General features: G+C 30.4%; 8 protein-coding genes across 8 annotated transcripts; 2 read left to right on the top strand and 6 right to left on the bottom strand.

Moving 5' to 3' along the window:
- Positions 1-880: 880 nt before the first annotated feature.
- Positions 881-1,385, bottom strand: ASCRUDRAFT_103086 (uncharacterized protein). Its single transcript, XM_020188556.1, has one exon. It carries the CDS (start codon positions 1,303-1,305, stop codon positions 1,033-1,035), a length of 273 nt encoding a protein of 90 aa, XP_020050465.1. The 5' UTR covers positions 1,306-1,385; the 3' UTR covers positions 881-1,032.
- Positions 1,386-2,165: 780 nt separating this feature from the next.
- On the bottom strand, positions 2,166-3,209 carry ASCRUDRAFT_6027 (uncharacterized protein; the record flags this gene model as incomplete). The annotated part of the gene is made up of 1 exon (XM_020191256.1): positions 2,166-3,209. One exon carries the CDS (start codon positions 3,207-3,209, stop codon positions 2,166-2,168), a length of 1,044 nt encoding a protein of 347 aa, XP_020050466.1.
- A 1,201-nt stretch (positions 3,210-4,410) lies between these two features.
- Positions 4,411-5,820, bottom strand: NOC4 (ribosome biosynthesis protein NOC4; the record flags this gene model as incomplete). Its single annotated transcript, XM_020189692.2, has 2 exons — positions 4,411-5,359; positions 5,474-5,820. Coding segments are annotated over 2 exons (1,296 nt in total), but the record flags the coding sequence as incomplete, so codon positions are not given.
- Positions 5,821-6,570: 750 nt separating this feature from the next.
- Positions 6,571-8,682, top strand: ASCRUDRAFT_6029 (uncharacterized protein; the record flags this gene model as incomplete). Its single annotated transcript, XM_020191257.1, has 1 exon — positions 6,571-8,682. One exon carries the CDS (start codon positions 6,571-6,573, stop codon positions 8,680-8,682), a length of 2,112 nt encoding a protein of 703 aa, XP_020050468.1.
- Positions 8,683-8,915: 233 nt separating this feature from the next.
- On the bottom strand, positions 8,916-10,613 carry ASCRUDRAFT_29755 (amino-acid permease inda1; the record flags this gene model as incomplete). Its single annotated transcript, XM_020190138.1, has 1 exon — positions 8,916-10,613. The coding sequence occupies one exon, from the start codon at positions 10,611-10,613 to the stop codon at positions 8,916-8,918; it is 1,698 nt and encodes a 565-aa protein (XP_020050469.1).
- Positions 10,614-11,365: 752 nt separating this feature from the next.
- ASCRUDRAFT_103097 (uncharacterized protein) lies at positions 11,366-13,174 on the bottom strand. The gene has a single exon (XM_020188557.1). The coding sequence runs from the start codon at positions 13,008-13,010 to the stop codon at positions 11,595-11,597; it is 1,416 nt and encodes a 471-aa protein (XP_020050470.1). The 5' UTR covers positions 13,011-13,174; the 3' UTR covers positions 11,366-11,594.
- Positions 13,175-15,676: 2,502 nt separating this feature from the next.
- PSF1 (DNA replication protein PSF1) lies at positions 15,677-16,459 on the top strand. The gene has a single exon (XM_020192455.1). The coding sequence runs from the start codon at positions 15,733-15,735 to the stop codon at positions 16,315-16,317; it is 585 nt and encodes a 194-aa protein (XP_020050471.1). The 5' UTR covers positions 15,677-15,732; the 3' UTR covers positions 16,318-16,459.
- On the bottom strand, positions 16,349-17,890 carry ASCRUDRAFT_68183 (uncharacterized protein; the record flags this gene model as incomplete). The annotated part of the gene is made up of 1 exon (XM_020191498.1): positions 16,349-17,890. The coding sequence occupies one exon, from the start codon at positions 17,888-17,890 to the stop codon at positions 16,349-16,351; it is 1,542 nt and encodes a 513-aa protein (XP_020050472.1).
- Positions 17,891-18,148: the final 258 nt, after the last annotated feature.

The following is an 18,148-nucleotide window of genomic DNA, read 5'->3' on the forward strand; positions in this document are numbered from 1 at the left end:
AGAATGGTTATAATTTTTTGAATCATTATGAGTGTTATTTTGAATATTATTTTGAATGTTATTTTGAATATTATTTTGATTATTTGTATTGATACTGATATTGATATTTTTTATTGAGTCATTTGAAGAAAAGTTTAAATTCTGGTTATTTAAACCAAAAGATTGAAAATCATTTAAGATTTTATTATCTTTATTTTTATTTATATTATTTTTATTTTTATTTATATTTATATTATTTTTATTATTTTTATTATTTTTATTATTTTTATTTTTATTACTAGTAGTAGTAGTAATAGTATTAGAATTGCTAATGTTAATTAAAATTTTATTAATATCAGTAAGTGAATTTTTCTTTAATTTATTATTATTATTATTATTATTATTAATGTTATTATTGGTGGTGTTATTTGGAATCAATTTTTTTGAGGAAATGTTAATTAGGTCGTTTGAATTTATAGTGAAAGCTCTTGAATCACTAAATTTGATTGATTTTTCGTAGATACATTTTTTGTTTAGATGTTTACATTGCCAACAATCAGGCTTACCTTCGTCACATTTTAGTTTCCTTCTTTTACATTCTTTGCAGCCATTTCTGCTGTATTGTCTTTTTTTCCTCTGGGGTTGTAGAGCAGAGTTGCTGCTATTGCTGTTGCTGTTGCTGTTGCTGCTGTTATTATTATTATTAATATTATTATTATTTGGGTTGGTGTTGGTATTGTTTGAGTTCATTTTGGGATATGAAAAATGAAGTAAATATGGTATAGGTTGATGTTAGCCTATATAGGCTGGGAATTAAATAGAGATATAGAGAGAAAGAAAAAGAAAGAGAAAGAGAAACAAAGCCTAAAACCCAAAGCAAAAATTGAAACAGCAGTTCGGAATAGCTTTAATGTAAAGTAAATGCTATTATTCAGCTGAAAATGAGTAGAACAAAACAGCAATAAATGAAGATCAGATAGTACCACTAGTAGTAGTAATTGAAAACTCAAAACGAGTATATGCCAGTAAAACCCAAAGAGAAACTCAAAGCAGCTAAACAGAGGGAATAAGACTTGAGACAAAAAGACGTGGAAAAACGATGGGCCACCAATAAAAGACAAGCAACAAGAGAAAGCAGCTAGCAAAGACAAAACATATAGCGACGAATTGAGCAAAGGAGCAGAGAGAGCGAAGGACTTGAGATGGTTGATGCTGGGAAGCGATGTTCAACAACAAAAGCGAGTTTTGGCAGAAACAGAGCGAAAACAGAGCGAAAACAGAGCAAAAACAGCAGAAAAGCAGAGACAGAGCACACACAGAGAGCATCACTTCATGGATCTGGCATTGATGAGCACAGCTCGATAGTGCTGGAGACAACTTACCAGTCGACAACTTCCAGAGCCTGGAGATAACCCACAACAGCCTGAGATAGCCTGGAGATGAGCCAGAAGATAGCCAGAAGAACGCTCCTCTGTTGCCCACATCGGGTTATCTTTTCCGAGAAGACGTACCCCACTGCTGGCGCTGGAAAGTCGCGTGAATTACACATGCACCCAACCTGCCGGCGACTTGTGCACGTGCTGCTCAGCTGAGCCCTAGCGGGTTTAGCACGTTACCCTTCTGCCACGCGCACAAAAGCCGCTTCTGCTGTCTCTTCTTCCTGTTTACCTCCCCCATGACCTTCCAAGTTTTATAACTATGATGAAACTTAGCACTTCTGAAACTCTGACCGATTCCCTTTCCTATGGAAATTGCCGGTGCTCAGCGCCGGCTTGGGTTTTGAATGGAGTCAACGCTTGGTGCACAATTCTTGTTACAACTTAAAGCGTTTGCTATTTCTGATCCTTTGTATTACTTGGTCTGGTTGTCTAGTTTACTTTAATACATTTCTTTCCCTACTCTTCTCTGTAGTTTCTCACCTCCACTTTTCAAGGTAGATTATACCACTGGTTCATCACCATATAATCTGTATACTGAGTGGTAGAGCAAGTCAATGGCGCTACTATCGGCTCCATTTTGTTTTTGATTTTATTATTTTTCCTTTGTTATTATATTCTTATAAACCAAGAGTCGTTTGCTTATTTTTTTTTATTTTTTTTTAATCTTTTTTTCGTTTACTTTTAAATTTTATATTACACTTGAGGTTGATTTATACAATCGAAAACAAACATCATATAACTTAAACTTTAAAATCTTCGAACAACACTGATAATGAAAATAGCAATCAACGGCCCCACAATAACAAATACACTCGCATAAAGAATAAACCAAATAGTTATCTTCCCATCTTTACTAAATTTATCCAACCTACCACTAACCGTATTCAACTTCAAATGCGTATTCTCAATTGACTTGGTACTTAATTTCAAGTATTCTTCGTCTTCTTTTAATTTATCTGAAAATTTCATCGAGCTTTCTTTTAAATTATTAACAAAACTCAACATTTCTCCAATCAACTTGTTTTGTAAATTGTCATGCATCTCATTTTCATTATCAATGTTTTTCTCTCCCTTTCCTTCTCCCTGTAAATTCATCTCCTTTAGTTTTTTCCGATTGGAACTCGATAACAATCGCTTTCTTAATTGATTCAATTCATTCTCTTCCTTATCGCCTTCTTTTTTAATAACCTCCACTTTATCCTCACCATCATCTCCTTCTATCCCCTCCTTCTTTTCTTCTTCCCTCTCTTTATCTTCTCTCTCCGTAATCTCTCTTGCCTCTCTCTCTTGAACTTCTCTCAATACATAATTGCCCTCAAACCTTCGTCTTTCAACTTCGTATCCTAACTTGCTCACTCGATTTTTAATCTCTCTCATCTCCATCATATAACTATCCCTATTATCATGTAGTCCGTTCATCTTACCACCAATCTTACCATCTCCTATTATATTATCATTTACAAACTCTTCATCATTGAGATGCATACTTATATTAAACGTGCTCTTACTATTCTCTTTGGAATTGTAATTGTAATTTCCATTATATCCCCTATTAATATTAATATTATTATTATTATTATTATCATCATCGTTATTTAATCTCAAATAATCCTCTTTATTCGCTTTGATATTCTTCTTCCGAATATAATCAATATCTTTATTTATACTCTCGCTTATTAAACAGTTCAAAAACGCAATTGAATCCTCATCATCACCGCCATTACCATCTTCTATTATCTTATTATATTCATCATATATCAAATCCAAATTTCGTACCAATTCCAAACTCATTTCAATCAACAGTTCTTCTTTAAATGATTTATCCTCTCTCTCTCTCTGATTATCTGTCAATAATCTCTGCATCCTCTATACATCCTAAATCCACAATAACACAAAAGTCACATGCTTAACTCACCCAAACCTAATCAAATCCTTTCAGATTATGTAATTATTACCTAATCAACTATAACCCTATTTTAATCAATTCAATTTCTTAACCAAATTAATCTTCTCTATAACTTCACTTATATTACTTCCAATTTCGGTAATTTCTTGCACACCTCCTCAATATCTGCTTTTCATTCCAAATTGTATAATATATTTATCTTAATCCTTTTATCCTTCACAATTCGCCGAAATTATCTAATCATCTCTTTCTTGAAATCTAGCACTCTTAATTTTTTAACCCTATTTCATTACCAACCGCCAAAAGATCCTATTTTTTAAAAGACCGTATTTTTTGCTGATACAAACAATCACTTTACTGAAAGATATCTGAAGTGAAATAAACTCAACACTATTTTCTGATAACCCATCTAATAAAAAAATATTGATATCGTTACAGATAATAAATCATTTCAAGTCGAAAACCCTGCGATTTTTGTATGAAAAACAATCTAACATACCACCATGGTTTATATTTTTGCTGAACCATTTTTAATAATAACTCTTCTTTTCAGTATCAAATTCACACTTATAGATTTCGCTTCAGTTCTTCAATAGCATTGTTTTTTTTTAATTCTTATACAATCGAATCTCACATAAAATTCAGCAAAAGGACTCTGGAGAGACAGAAAAACTCACAGAAACAACATATTGAAATGGAGTTTGGGTTGAAGATCATATGAGAAAAGGATGTCTATTCATCTATATTACTTTATTCTTGGAGTTGAAGATCTTTATATTATCCATTTCTATTGGTTCATCACTCATCAAATCCCATTTGAATCATTTGGATGTTTTTCCGAATAGTCGTCTATCCGAAAAATAAGCTTGTTTAAAGCCGTGACATACATATTTGTTGCATAGCTATTACACAATTGTCCGCATTATCATACATACAAAAGTTCAAATTGAATAACCTGTTTCGATTTGGTTTTCCATTACGATAAATTTGAATCCGTAGTAATATACGAAATCCGCAGTGTATCGTATTGCGTATATTTCCTCAATGACAATTCAAACAAATAGCGATTTTCTTTCTTCTTTTTCCTTACAAACTCCATCCTTCTAAATAAACTGATTGGCTAGAAACTTCATCCTCACTTTTTTCCTTATATTCAGCAAAGATTTGTTCCCATTCTTCAAATTCTAATCCTATTTCTCCTTTGAATCTTCGTTTTTTCTCACTATCCAACAACCCTTGATAACTCCAATCTAAGAAATCTTCCATATTATAGCTCATCTTTCTAAATGGCTCTTTAAATATTTTGGCAAGTGTTGCAATATTAGGATGATAATGTGTCATCATTGTCTCAAGCTCCCATAAAGATGAATCTATTGCATTTGTTTTATAAACATTCTCCTCATTATTATTAAATGGATCTTTGTAATTTGGATTCTCATTTTCCTTGATGTTATGAATCAATATCATTAAATTGGGATGCTTCTTTATCAAATTATAAATAAATGGAATGATTATAACAACTGAACTTGATGAGTTATTTAAACTTAATCTGCTCATTTTTTTGATAAATGATGCTAGTAAGTTAATTGGTAGATGTGTGGAATTAAAAAAAACTTCAACTAATCGAAACAATCTTGATTTGTAATTATTAGATAATATTAATGGATTTAAAAATAATTTATACAATTTATTATAGAAATCTGGATAATCTAAATTATAATCCTTAATTAACTCAAATAGCCCATTCAATGATAATATCTGAATAACTAAATCATCGTTTAAATTATAACAATCCGTTAAAAAATCCATAAGACTGCTTGGTTTATTTAAATACGGTATGATCTTTTTATGCAATATTAATAAAGTGGTCTTTAATTGAATTTTCAATAGATTTGGATTTGATAAAATTATAAACCAGTTTTCTTCAAATTTTTTAAAATATATTGCCTGTTTTTTTACAACTGAAACAGGATTCTTTATAAAATATATTTCTTTTTTAATATCATCATCTTCTTCTTCTTCTTCCTCATATTCGCTATCACTTTCGCTATCACTATCATTTCCATGATTTTTATTCTTATTTGTAGTATTTCTTTCAAAATTGTTTTTCAATTCAATTATAAAATCTCCTCTCATTATTGTTAAATACTTGGAAAAAATGCTCTGTATTTGAGCCTCACTATACTCATCTGATTTGAAATTTGAATCTTTTAAATCTGATAGAACTGAATTAATCTCACTTAAAAAATAGTATTTAAAATCGTCAAACTTATTTAAATAATTATTATTAAATTCTTGAACTAAAATACTATCGTTTGTACCATCATTCAATAGTTTTCCATTTATGGACTCTAAAAAAATTGAATGAATCAACTTATTATATGTTTCCACTGGAAAAGAATTGGAATCCTCTTCACTTTCTAATTTGATTAATCTAATATAAATTTCTAATCCATCTAAAATCAAATCGTTATCGAATTTAATCTCATTTAACAGTTTTAAAATCAAAGTCTTATATCTCACATAATTCTTGTATAGCCAATTGATTAAAATGATCTTTGAATTGGTCGACTCATCAGTCTCATTCTTGCTTTTAATGATCAATTTGTTAACATTCAATTTTTTCAATATTCTTTGTTTGTAAAAAAATTCAAACACTTTGAATAATGTGAAGTTAATTAATCTTGATAATGCTAATATCTGTTCTAAACTCTTTTCCAGTCTGGATTCCTTTTTAATTTTATTCAAAAAAACAAATTTTTCTTTCAACTTTTCAAAATTATTCAATAACACAACTATCTTATTATAATTTTTGGGAGATTCGATTATTTCCTTATTATACTTCTTAACCTCAGCTTCTGTTAAAAACCTGAATTCCAGCTTTTTTTCTAACAATTTGGATTTCGTCTTAGGCTTCTTCGAGCTGTCAGCAGTCTTTGAACTGACCAATTTCTTTCTCTTCAAACCCATCCTCTGATAATCCCACTTGGTTCTTCTGATATCTTTAAATAACCAATCCAAATTTCACTGATTTTTCGTTAATTTTTTTCTCAAAAAATTTTAGCGACCCCCACCACTGGTTTCAAATCACTAATGAGAGCACGTGATTGCTTGCTCTTTTTAGACTGCTCTTTTTTGATTGGATGTTTGAGAAGTGGTTGAAGCAGTATCAAAACCCAAATAGTTGGAATTGATTTTGATGATTATATTGACGATATTGTTGGCCCACTTATAAATATAAGTACAATGAAACAGCAACTGTTAGTGGTCAGAGTGCCATCATTGAGTTCTTCGCTAAAATTGACTAAATCTCCATATTTTAGATCGAGTTATTCGACATTTAATATCACTAGACATTCCAGGTTCAGCTCAATAATTACGAGAAATTTCAGTGATTCCAGAGAAACTTTGTTTATACAATTATCTAAAGTTAAGAAAAAAGATAAACCCAGAGCAATTTTTGTGAAGGCTCTTGAGGATATCACTGAGTTCACTGAAAAAGTTGCATCAAATAAAAACGTAATTGATGGGTTAAGGGTTTCTCTTTATGATCATCAAGTTGAAGGTCTTAGGTTTATGTTAAAAAGAGAATTTGACAGTACTTATAAATCTGGTTTCTTATGTGACGAAAGAGGGTTAGGTAGGCAAATTCAAATGTTATCATTGATAATTGCTAATCCTGCTCCCCATAATTTTGAATCAGAGCCAATTTTACATGTTAATCAAAAAACTATCGACAAGATTGCTTACAATAAAAGAATCAAATCTACTTTATTAGTGGCAAATACACGTGGAAATGCTCTAAATTGGAAAGAAAACATTGTTGAAAATACAAACTTGACTGTAATTCTTCTCCATAGGCATCCCTCTACTATAAGTGTTTCTCCTGAATTGCTTTCCAAGTTTGACATTGTTGTAACTACATATGAATATATCACACTGGAAAATAACATAAAAGGTAAAACTTCACCATTTTATCTGGTGTTTTGGTGGAGAATCATATTTGATCATTGCGAGAGTTTACGTGAAGCGTATTCAAATAGAACGACAGCTTGTTTTAATTTGAGTGGCAATAGAAGATGGGGAATGACTTATAATCCAATGTCAAATCATCTTGGAGATATCAGGTCAACGTTCAGAGCTTTACAAAATTTTGATTACAAAAAGGTTTTTGCATGTGAACTGCAGCTAGAAAAATTCTATTTCTATGATCAATATCATTTGATTCTTGATGCCTTAAGAATCAGAATAGGTCATTACATGTTAAGAAGAACGAAATCAAGTTTAACACCTGAGGCTTTAAGTGTAATTAATCCAGTAAAAGTTGTTGAGCCCAAGCTAAAATTACATGATATTGAAGTGGAATTTTACCCTTTTGAACGTGCAATATATTCCCATCTTGAGAACAGAATTATAGTTGCATTGAATAAAAAATACGGAACTGAACAGATTGATAGAGGGAATTATTTAAACTTTTTTTTTTCCGAAATTTCAACAAAAGATAACTCTATTGATGCTCTTGACATATCACCAGAAAGTTTAGTTTCAGATTATGGAAATCAACGAGGATTTTTCTATTCTTTGTTTAGATTGAGACAAGCAGTTTCCCACTGGAAAATGTTTTCCTATCGTGAAAATGATTATCTTTTAGATTCGGGAAACGACAAAATCGAACCTGCTTCGGTTCCAGATGATGAATTATATCGTATACTCGATGCAATTAATTATAAATATGATAGAAAGGAATTAGAAAACCATCCTCCTTCAGCTAAAATCCAAAAGTTAGTGAATTTGTTGAAAACAGAGCATGATCGACCAACTATTGTATTTTTCCAGTTTATTCAATTATGCGATTTGGTTGAGCAGGAATTGGTCAAAAATGGAATAGAATATGAAAGATATGATAGAAGTGATAGATATTCTGCAGCAATTAATAGTACCATTCAGAAAAAAGTTGTGTTATGTACGTTTGGGTTTTCTCATGGTTTGGGATTCAAATCGGTCCCTTTCTCTAGAGTAATATTCATTGATCCTTACTGGAATAGGGATTTTGAAAATAAAATAGTTGAAAGAATCAAGAAGGAAGGCAATGTTAACTCTATCGATATTTATACACTTATTATAAATAATACAGTTGAATCCGCATTACGACAGACACAAAAACAAAAAGATAGCTTTTTGGCCGCAATTTTGGATGGTAAAAAGATAAATCAAAACGAAATTTCTGGACGAAATTTATTAACATTTTTAAATAATCCTCACTTTGTGCGGAAAATTCACAGAAAACAAACTGCATTAAAGAAAGGAACTAAAGCCAAAGAATTATCCACACCGAAAACTGATCAATCTCAAGAATAATATTTGAAGCTTTTAGAATATTTTTGTTTTAATATATATTACCAGCTCTTTTTAAGCTATAACTAATAAATTTGGATCATTAACTTTTTAAAATTAATATAAATTAAATTAGTAGCAAAGAAAAATAGATATTAGGAAAAATACATAAAAAACTAAAGCTAAAGTTAAAATAAAATAAAATAAAACAAAACAAAACAAAACAAAACGGTTAAATGAAGTTGAGTTGGAAATTCTTAAGCCAACCAAAACCAGAATTTCTGCCAGAAATTCTTTGCAATACGTTCTGGGTACTCTTTTTCAGCTGCTTCAACTTCTTCTAAACCAGTGATGACATCAATTTCTTCAATTTTTTTGTAGAAACTACCAGATTTGTCAATAAAAAATTTATGTCCAAGCCATAAAACAAGGAAGATTGGAATGGTAATGTATGCAGCAACAAAATCTGAAGCATTCCACCTATCTGGGAAGAAAACAGCGTATCCATTGACCAAAGAGATAATAATAACAAAACAAAAAGCAAAATAAGAAGCATATGGTTGAAGTTTTGTTTTGAATGGAACTCTGTCCCATAATCCATTATATTGAACTGCTTTTCTCCATCTAAGGTAGGTGACAGTAATGACTGACCAGTTGATAAATCCTGCAACTGTGGTGATGTTAGTTAACCAAGTAAAGACATCGGAAGCTGAATTGGAGCAATTCAAATATGACAATAAAGATACCAAACCTGTTGCCAAAACTGCCCAGTAAGGAACACCAAATCTGTTACAATTTCCAAAGAATTTTGGAGCATAACCTTGTTTTGCCATAGCAAACAATGAACGAGAAGCAGCTAAATATAAAGAGTTACCGGCAGAAATGGCAGATGTTAAAATAACTGCATTGATGATGTGGTTCAAGACTGGAATTCCAGCATTTTGAATACCAATAACAAATGGGGAAGCAGCAGCACCTGATGAACCTTCATCTACAGCTTTCATTAATCTGTCATCATCATAGGCTACAATGACGGAAATAATAAAGGAACCGCAAATATAGAAGAAAATAACACGATAAACAAATCTCTTTGTAGCTTTTTTGATATTACGACGTGGATCAGTGCCTTCACCACTACCGGAAATGGCAATCAACTCTGGTGAAAGAATAAAAGAAAATGCAGATTTAACAAGCGCAGTGATGAAAGCTAGAAATTTACCAGTGTGGCCAGAAACAATGTGTTCTTTAAAGGCTCCAGGGTCTTGCCAATATCCAAAGCCTAAAACACCATGTTGATTTGGACCACCACCGAAGAACAACACCACACCTAAAATAATCAAACCAACAATTGTAATAACTTTGATTGAACCAAACCAAAATTCCAATTCACCGTATAATCCAACAGCAAAAACGTTAATTCCTACCATGAGAATAGTAAAAATAGTGATCCAAATAGCCATATGAACCTCATCGGTCCAGTATCGAACAATAAAGGCACCAGCTGTTGATTCTGCGGCTACGACAATAGAGTAAGTATACCAATAACACCAACCAGTTGCGAAAGCGAGAGATTTGTCAACGTATCTATCGACATAACCACTGATTGCCATACCTTTTAATGGAAGATAAACAATCATTTCACCTAAATCGTTCATAATAATCCACATCACAAAGGAAATAATACAATAGGACATGAACAAATTTGCTGGACCACAAGTGGATAAGGCTGCACCTGAACCGACAAATAGACCTGTACCAATACATCCTGCAATGGCAATAAGTTGAATATGACGAGATTTCAAACCACGATGAACATTATTTTGATCACCTTCATCAAAAATAACAGACCCTTGCCTGAGCACTGAATGACTTGAGTGCAGTGATAATGCTTTACCAACTGCAATATTTTTTTCGAGGTCTTGATCAGTATCGACTTTTCCTGGAGAATCAGACATTTTTTTTTGTTTAAATTAATTTTTTAATTTTAGTGAAGAGTTGTGTGAGTCGAAAACAAAATAATAAAATTAAAAAATTCGACAATTATTTAACAGAACTGCTCTTTAGGATATTATTGAAGCGATGGTTCACATTTATATAATTTCATGGGAGGTATTGATTTTTTGTTTCAATTGTTTCTATAGTGTCTCAACAACAGTTTGTTTTATTTTCCATTGTATTTACGAAGTTGATAGTGAATTCACTCAATACCCCTAGTATCAGATAGTCTTATTCGCCCAAGGATATTCATATAAGAACTCTTTTGCTTATCAATTTATTTGGACATAAAAATTCTAAATAACTAGATACTCAATTAACACCCTAATGTTGATCGATATATTTCATTGAAAAAAAAACAGACATTAACGACGAAAGTTACGAAGAACCCATACAGACGAAACTTGCAAAAAGATATGATGGTAGTTTCGCAGTATGGTTTTTTTGTTAGATGTTCTGTGGAGAAAATATCAAAAAGAATCATTCTAGGCGAGTTTTGGAACTTTTGGTGCAACTGATTTTGTCCTTAGGTAATAAAACTTTATCGCAGCTGCAACAAAGCATACAAATAAGAGTTTTTGCTATCTGATAAGGACTGGTTCGCTCAGACACTTTCAACTACTCTGATGAGATAAACCTCTGGTTAAAGTTATAATTCACATATCGATAAGTTGTCCAGTGCAAATAGTCCACTAAAAAGACAGCTAAGGCTGGATCATAAGAAGTAGTGCCTTGGTGCCTATCAATAATTCGATTTAGCGTGTCTTTCTAACGGTATACATTCTGCATCTCCTAGTCTGGATCCTGCATAATCCTGCATATTTAGATCAGCACCACAGTGCCGGATCTTGCTGGCCCAACATGACAGCTCTGGATATCTACAAAAGCAGCAGAAGCAGCAGAAGCAGCAGGGCCAGCAGAGCCAGCAGAAGCACTGGAAACTACACTAGAAGCAACTTGAAGTTCCACTGCTTGAGCAACTCGATCCACGACACGTTCTTGTGGTTCTGGTTTTGCTGCTCCCAAATCTCATACACCACCTGCTTGGCCTTCCAGTAGTTGTTGTTGAAAATGCTGCTCTTCGACCGGTTGCTTTGACGAATATATCTATCGTAATGGCGCCAAATTACTTCACATTCCTTTTGTAAAGCGTCACTACTCACCTCGCAGCTAGCGTAGAATATTGGCAAGAAAAATGGTTTGAAATGAAACGGTTTCCCTTCTCCTACACCATCCATATTATCATACATTGTTTCAATTATCTGATAGACTTTCTTTAAATGGCTTATTGTTTTCAAAACATAGCTGTTTATCGAGACTAAAGAACTGACGTTAACATAGCGACAATAGTATATCAACACGCTGTAATAAAAGGACATTATGTTGTGATAGATCAACTCATGGTAAACCGAGATATATTTCACCAGCCTGCTTTTTTTATCGTAGTATGTTAGTTTCCAATTATTCTTCCAATTTAATAATCTATCCTCAAAATCAGACAGTATTTTAGGAAAATTTCTTGCCCAGATTTTCTTTTCTTTGAAAAAGTTATTATGACTACATAATTTAGCAATCTTGTACGATAAATTTAGCAAAGATAAGGGCACTGGATATACTAAGTCATTAAGGTTTAGATTCTCAAGTTTATCCTTAATCCCATTATTGTTTAGAGGAAAAATAATATCGGTGTCATTATCATTGCAAAGGCTCTCAAAAAGAGGTAAATTTACACTCAATTGTTTGAATTGCTTTTGATTATTTATAAACCCCTTTGATTCACTAACATCATCATAATTAAATTTTATATGAAATGTTGGCCGGCCCAGATGAAAATTTTGGTATGCCATATTTTGTTCAATTAAATTAATATCATCATTAATATCATTATCATCATCATTATCATTATCATTATTATCATTATTATATTGTTCTTGGTTAATTGATTCCATTTTGTTCAGTTCCTTTTCTACAATATTCCCATGAGTATTTTCAGACAATGAGGTAATTATTTTGATTTTCACTCTATTTGATTTTCTCGGGTTTTTCTTAAAATACTCATAATCTGATTTAACTTTATTATAATTTTTCTTCAACACATCATCAAACTTTTTATTCTTTGAAATCTGAAAATTTGATCTATCAAAGATAAACGTATTATAATAAAGCCCTTTTATAATTTTTAAATAAATAATTAAATAATAATAATTAAAATTGAGCTCATTCTTGAAATTTTCATTTTGATTTAGTATTTTCAAGTACAATATATCATCACTGTCAATGTCATCTTCATCTTCAAAATCACTTAAATCATTATTTAAATCAAAATCAATTATTTCTTTTAATTGTTTAATTTTCATCTGGTCAATTTCTTTTTCTCTTTCCTGATATAATTTTTCCTTGATATTAGAAATTATTTTATTACATAAATCATAATACTTTTTAAAATTGAAATTTGCATCAAATTGATTATTCAAAAAGAATTGAATATAAAACAAAAATAAAAAATTAATTTTAAAATTTAATGTAATTTCATTAATAAATTCATTATAACTACTATCATAGCCATTATTATAACTATTAATGTAATCAATTATATTATCCAATTTTATTGTAATTAAATTTCTTAAAACTATTGATAGTTTTAATAGATTATCCAGTTCATTTTTTGGAATGTTTAAAGTGTTATATAAATGAAATGAGGATAAACACAATACTTGTAAAAGAATTAATTGTTTAATAAAGAAATTTTGATCTTTTATAAATAAACTAATATCATTTTCCCAATTAATCGAGGTAAATAATAAATCGTTTGAATTTTTTGTTAGTAGTATACTTTCTATAATTTTTATTATAAATGGGAAAAAATTAATTAACCATGGATTTAAATTACTTAAGCAAAAATTCATTAATAAAATCATTACATTATTTTTAAAGTTGAGAATCAATTGATCAAACAATTTAGTAAATGATATTTTATTTTGAGAGTAATTCAAATTGAATAATAAATTTGAACATTTTATATCAAAATACAAATCATTTGACAGAATAAGACTGTTGGGGTTGAAAAAAATATCTAAATATGAAGAAAAATCACAATTTTTTGTCAAGTTATAAGAAACCTTTAACAATGATAGGGATATGTTAAAATTTCTTGATTGAGACTCATGAACCCAGTATTTAAACTGAGTAGGATTTTGATCTGAATACTTGTTTGAAGTTTCCAAAGATGTAATTAAAGGAATAAAATTAGTGCTTTTATTGCTATTATTATTATTATTATTATTATTATTATTATTATTATTATTATTATTATTATTATTATTATTATTATTATTATTATTATTACTACTACTACTATCATCATGAATACTATTCTGATCAATATGTCGATATTTACTCGTGATAAGAGATGAGTTGGCCAAAAGTAACAAATTTTTATCGGGGTTTTTGGTAAAAGTTATCAGCAAAGACTTGGTTTCCACTTTGTTAATATTATTAGTGGGATTTCTGGATTCATGATTGGAATTATCTTTGAAACTATTATTAGAAATATTGGAGTCAATGATTATTTCTTGATTCAAGTCTGAAAGCTGGTCAGACTCATTGCTATTGTTACAACCTAAGCATTGTAGTTCTTTTAAGATTGGAAAAACTGTAAAGGGGCCCTCATTGGTGTATTGATTTGATTTACATCTTTTATCAATTTTAGACAATAGATTGTCAATAAAAGTTGGATTGATGAAATTTTTGTCAAGTGTTTCCCATCTAAAGGGCTGAATATAAGACCTTTGAGAATAATGATCAGGCAATCCGTTATCCTCATCAGGAGAGTTGGTTAAGTTATTTGAATTTATAAAATTTTTTGAAACAAAATAAACTGAAGTCAATGGAGACAACCAGTTTAATTTAATATGATAGCCTGAGCAAACAAAACCAGCTTTTTCACATCTCTTGCAATTAGGTTTATTCAAATCGCATTTGACCTTTCGAGTTCTGCACATCCAGCAGCCATTGAATTCCCTCGAGAGTACTTTCTTCTTCTTTCCAATGCTGGAAACACCCACTTTTTCCTTCAGATCTCTCAATTTACCCTTCATCTGCTGCTGTTTTGGCTCAAAAGCAGCACGTTAACCTGCTCTGCTCAAGATACCAGAAGACAGAGGAAGATTTAAGCACAAGCTGATAAGAAGCGGCTGCAGCCCGATTGGGAAGCGCATATCACGAGCCAGTGTTTCGGGTCGATAGTCCAACATGGCTCTTCCGCTTTAGGAAATGCTTGAGAACAGGGACTGAGCTCTTTCTTTCCAGAGATTGAGCAAATTTTACTGGAATATCATCAGTGCACCAGTCACAGAGAGCTAGAGCTACACTGTGATATATAAGGCTGAAAAAGTAATGAAATCAGTCATTTATGCGGATTTTATCGATTACGCAAATTACAAAAGTTTATTTCTATCATAAAAACCAACGTTTTTGCGATTTAGTTCCGGAAAAGTAAGTCAACTACAAACATGATTAAGGATGCATAGAAAAATAATGTTATCTTTTTTTTAAGAAATAAGTTGTGTAATCACCGCCTAATTTTATTTGTAATAATATTCATTTTTTGTATCTTTCAACTCTGTTTATGAGCTAATTTATATTTAATTTGAGGAGAATGTTATGCTGAATTATTTATTTGACACAAGCATTAATTTTTTATTTAACGTATTTTTCATTAAAAAAGGCCAGACTTTCAATCAATAAAATTGCTTTCAATTATACTGAATTATCATCTGCAAAAGAATTCTTGGAGCTGGGATAATGAAAACCAAAGCCAGTTAAGAAATACATTATAACCTAAAGAAATATCAAACTCTTTATTCCTATTTTATTAAAGTAGTAAATATCAGTTTCACTGCATTTCAAGCCATATTTCACATTCGAAACTATAAATAGTATGCTTATCAAAGTTTTTTATATCTGATTTGCCTCATTTTGTCTCTTTGCATTTAACCAAAATAGGGCTCTGAACAGGGCTCTATTTCCGCTATAAATTGAGTTCTCTTTTCAAAAAATGTTTCCTTCTTTGTCTGAAAAATGTATGGGGACATTGCTAACAAATTAATACAGGACTCGAAGAGATCAAGGGCATTGGACTCCTTGCCATTATATTCGAATGATTCGGTTCAGGCGATAATAAAGGAGATCAATCATATTGAGAAAAAAATCCAAGAAATACAGTCAGGTTTGTCAAATGATTCTCAGCCAAATAGAGTGAAACAGTGTCAGTTATTTGTTTTGTATTTATGTTTACGTAGAAACAAACGTATTTTGTTGAGTTATCAAAAGACAAGATGTCTATATTTAAACAAAATCAGCTGGGAAAACATTCAAATTTCAAATGAAAATAATTTATTGGATAACTTGAGTTTTAATGAACAGATTTATTTCAAGAATTACAATGACTTAATAACAGATTATAAAAACGAATTTGCTGATATTGACCTAACTGGTTCATTAAAGCCTCCAAACGAAGTTTTTATTGATGTTCGAGTTCTCAAGGATGTTGGAGAAATTCAAACTGAATATGGTGTGTTTAACTTGACAAAAGACTCTCAATTTTTTGTTAGATACTCCGATGTCGAAAAATTAATCAATCAGGGTTATTTGCAAAAGTTGTGATTAAAAAAATATATAAATTACATAAACTATTTTATTTTTCTATTAAATTATTCAACTGTCTTAAAGTGTATCCTGTAAAACTTTCAAAAGTTTTATAATATTTTCCATACTTCCAAAATAAATACAAATGTGAGTTCAAATGATCGTAAATAATTTGAATAATTATAATTTCGTCTTCATTTATAACCTTTCTTTTCTTTTTCATATTATCATTTTCATTAATTTTATTAAATTTTAATCTTCTTTTATAAGATCTTGACCACACATTTTCATCAAACTTGATTATAAAAGAATCAAATATATTATTCAACTTTAAATCCTTTACATTTGAATAATCTAGACCTGAAATTAAGCAATTTTTAATAAGCTCCATGTTATTTTTTTCAATTGGGTCATCTTTAATGAATGATTTTAAATCAACCTTAAATTCATTATTATTTGAACAATATTTCTTTAAAATTAATTTGTTGTTAGATGATAAATAATTTGGTAATCGAATGTAGTTAAATGACCATAATAGTACGAATCTTTTGCCACGATTATAACTTTTATTATCGTTACTAATTGGAGAGTTTTGATTATAAAAATCATTACTAGGATTTAGCTCATGAATTAAATAGTTTGAAATATTATTTTCCTTTATGATTAAAATTACATTTGAAATTAATTTAAATTTGCTAATTAGACAGGTATACCAACAAATTTTATTTTTGTGTACAAGAGACTCTTTGATTAATTTTTGAATAAAATCGAGTTCTCCATTTTCCTTGTAATAGAGTTCAGATTTTAAACCAATGGTTTTCTTTAAGGTCTCCTCTTTATTATCAATATTCGTATTATTGAATCTACTAATGCTATAATTATTTGAGTAAAAAGGTGGATTGCACATTAAGAATTTGATATTTTCAATATTGTTAATGTTTTTAATCAATTTAAATTTATCAAAATCAATTAAAGGATCATCATTTTTACTGATTTTAACAATATTAATTTTATCTTCCAAATTCGAGCCTAAATGTTTATTTGACTTTAAATTATCCATTGCAAATTCAAAAGAATAGTTGTTGATTTCTGTTGCAATAATTTTATAGTCTAATTTGTAATCATCTTCACTGTTATTGTTATGATTGTTATGATTATTATAAGCAGATATAAATAGTAGAGGATAGATCAAGCTCGAACCGGTTCCAATATCTATCCCAACAGTTTCTGTTTTCTCTGTGCCAGTACTGTCAGCTAAGAACAATGAGCTCACATTGTCAAAATGATAGCTAAACAAAATTTCATTGATATACTTGACGTAAAGAAATCTTATTGGGATTCTTGGGATCAAAAAGTTCAAAGATAAGCTAATATTAATGCTGAAAAACTTTTTTAATAAAATTTTCGAAAGCTCAATCAATGAATTTTGATCATTGAAATTGTAGATATTTTCTTCATAATCTGCAAAAAAGGACTTCAATGATGGATATTCAATCGATAATTCTTTGAAATTAATCAACTTGTAATTGAATTCGACAACATTCTGGGAGTTTAAATTTAGCTCTGAATTCAACTGCAAAATGACAGACATTAATGAACAACCAGACTGCAAAATCTAAGAAAACTAAGACCAATCTTGAAATATGTTGCAGCTGCTCCAGTATTTAACCTCAACTAGCCCAAGCCAACCAACACTGTTTCTTCAATATACGCCCAACAGACCCAAAACCACCAAAACCAGCTTTTTCGACTCTTTTCACCAAAAAGAAAAAACAAAATTGACAGAGAGGGTATGTAATTTCATGCATGTTAGTGTAACAATGCATTTGAAACTGCGTTGATGTGTATT

This window comes from Ascoidea rubescens (assembly GCF_001661345.1).
Source record: "Ascoidea rubescens DSM 1968 unplaced genomic scaffold ASCRUscaffold_1, whole genome shotgun sequence".
NCBI lineage: Eukaryota > Fungi > Ascomycota > Saccharomycetes > Ascoideales > Ascoideaceae > Ascoidea > Ascoidea rubescens.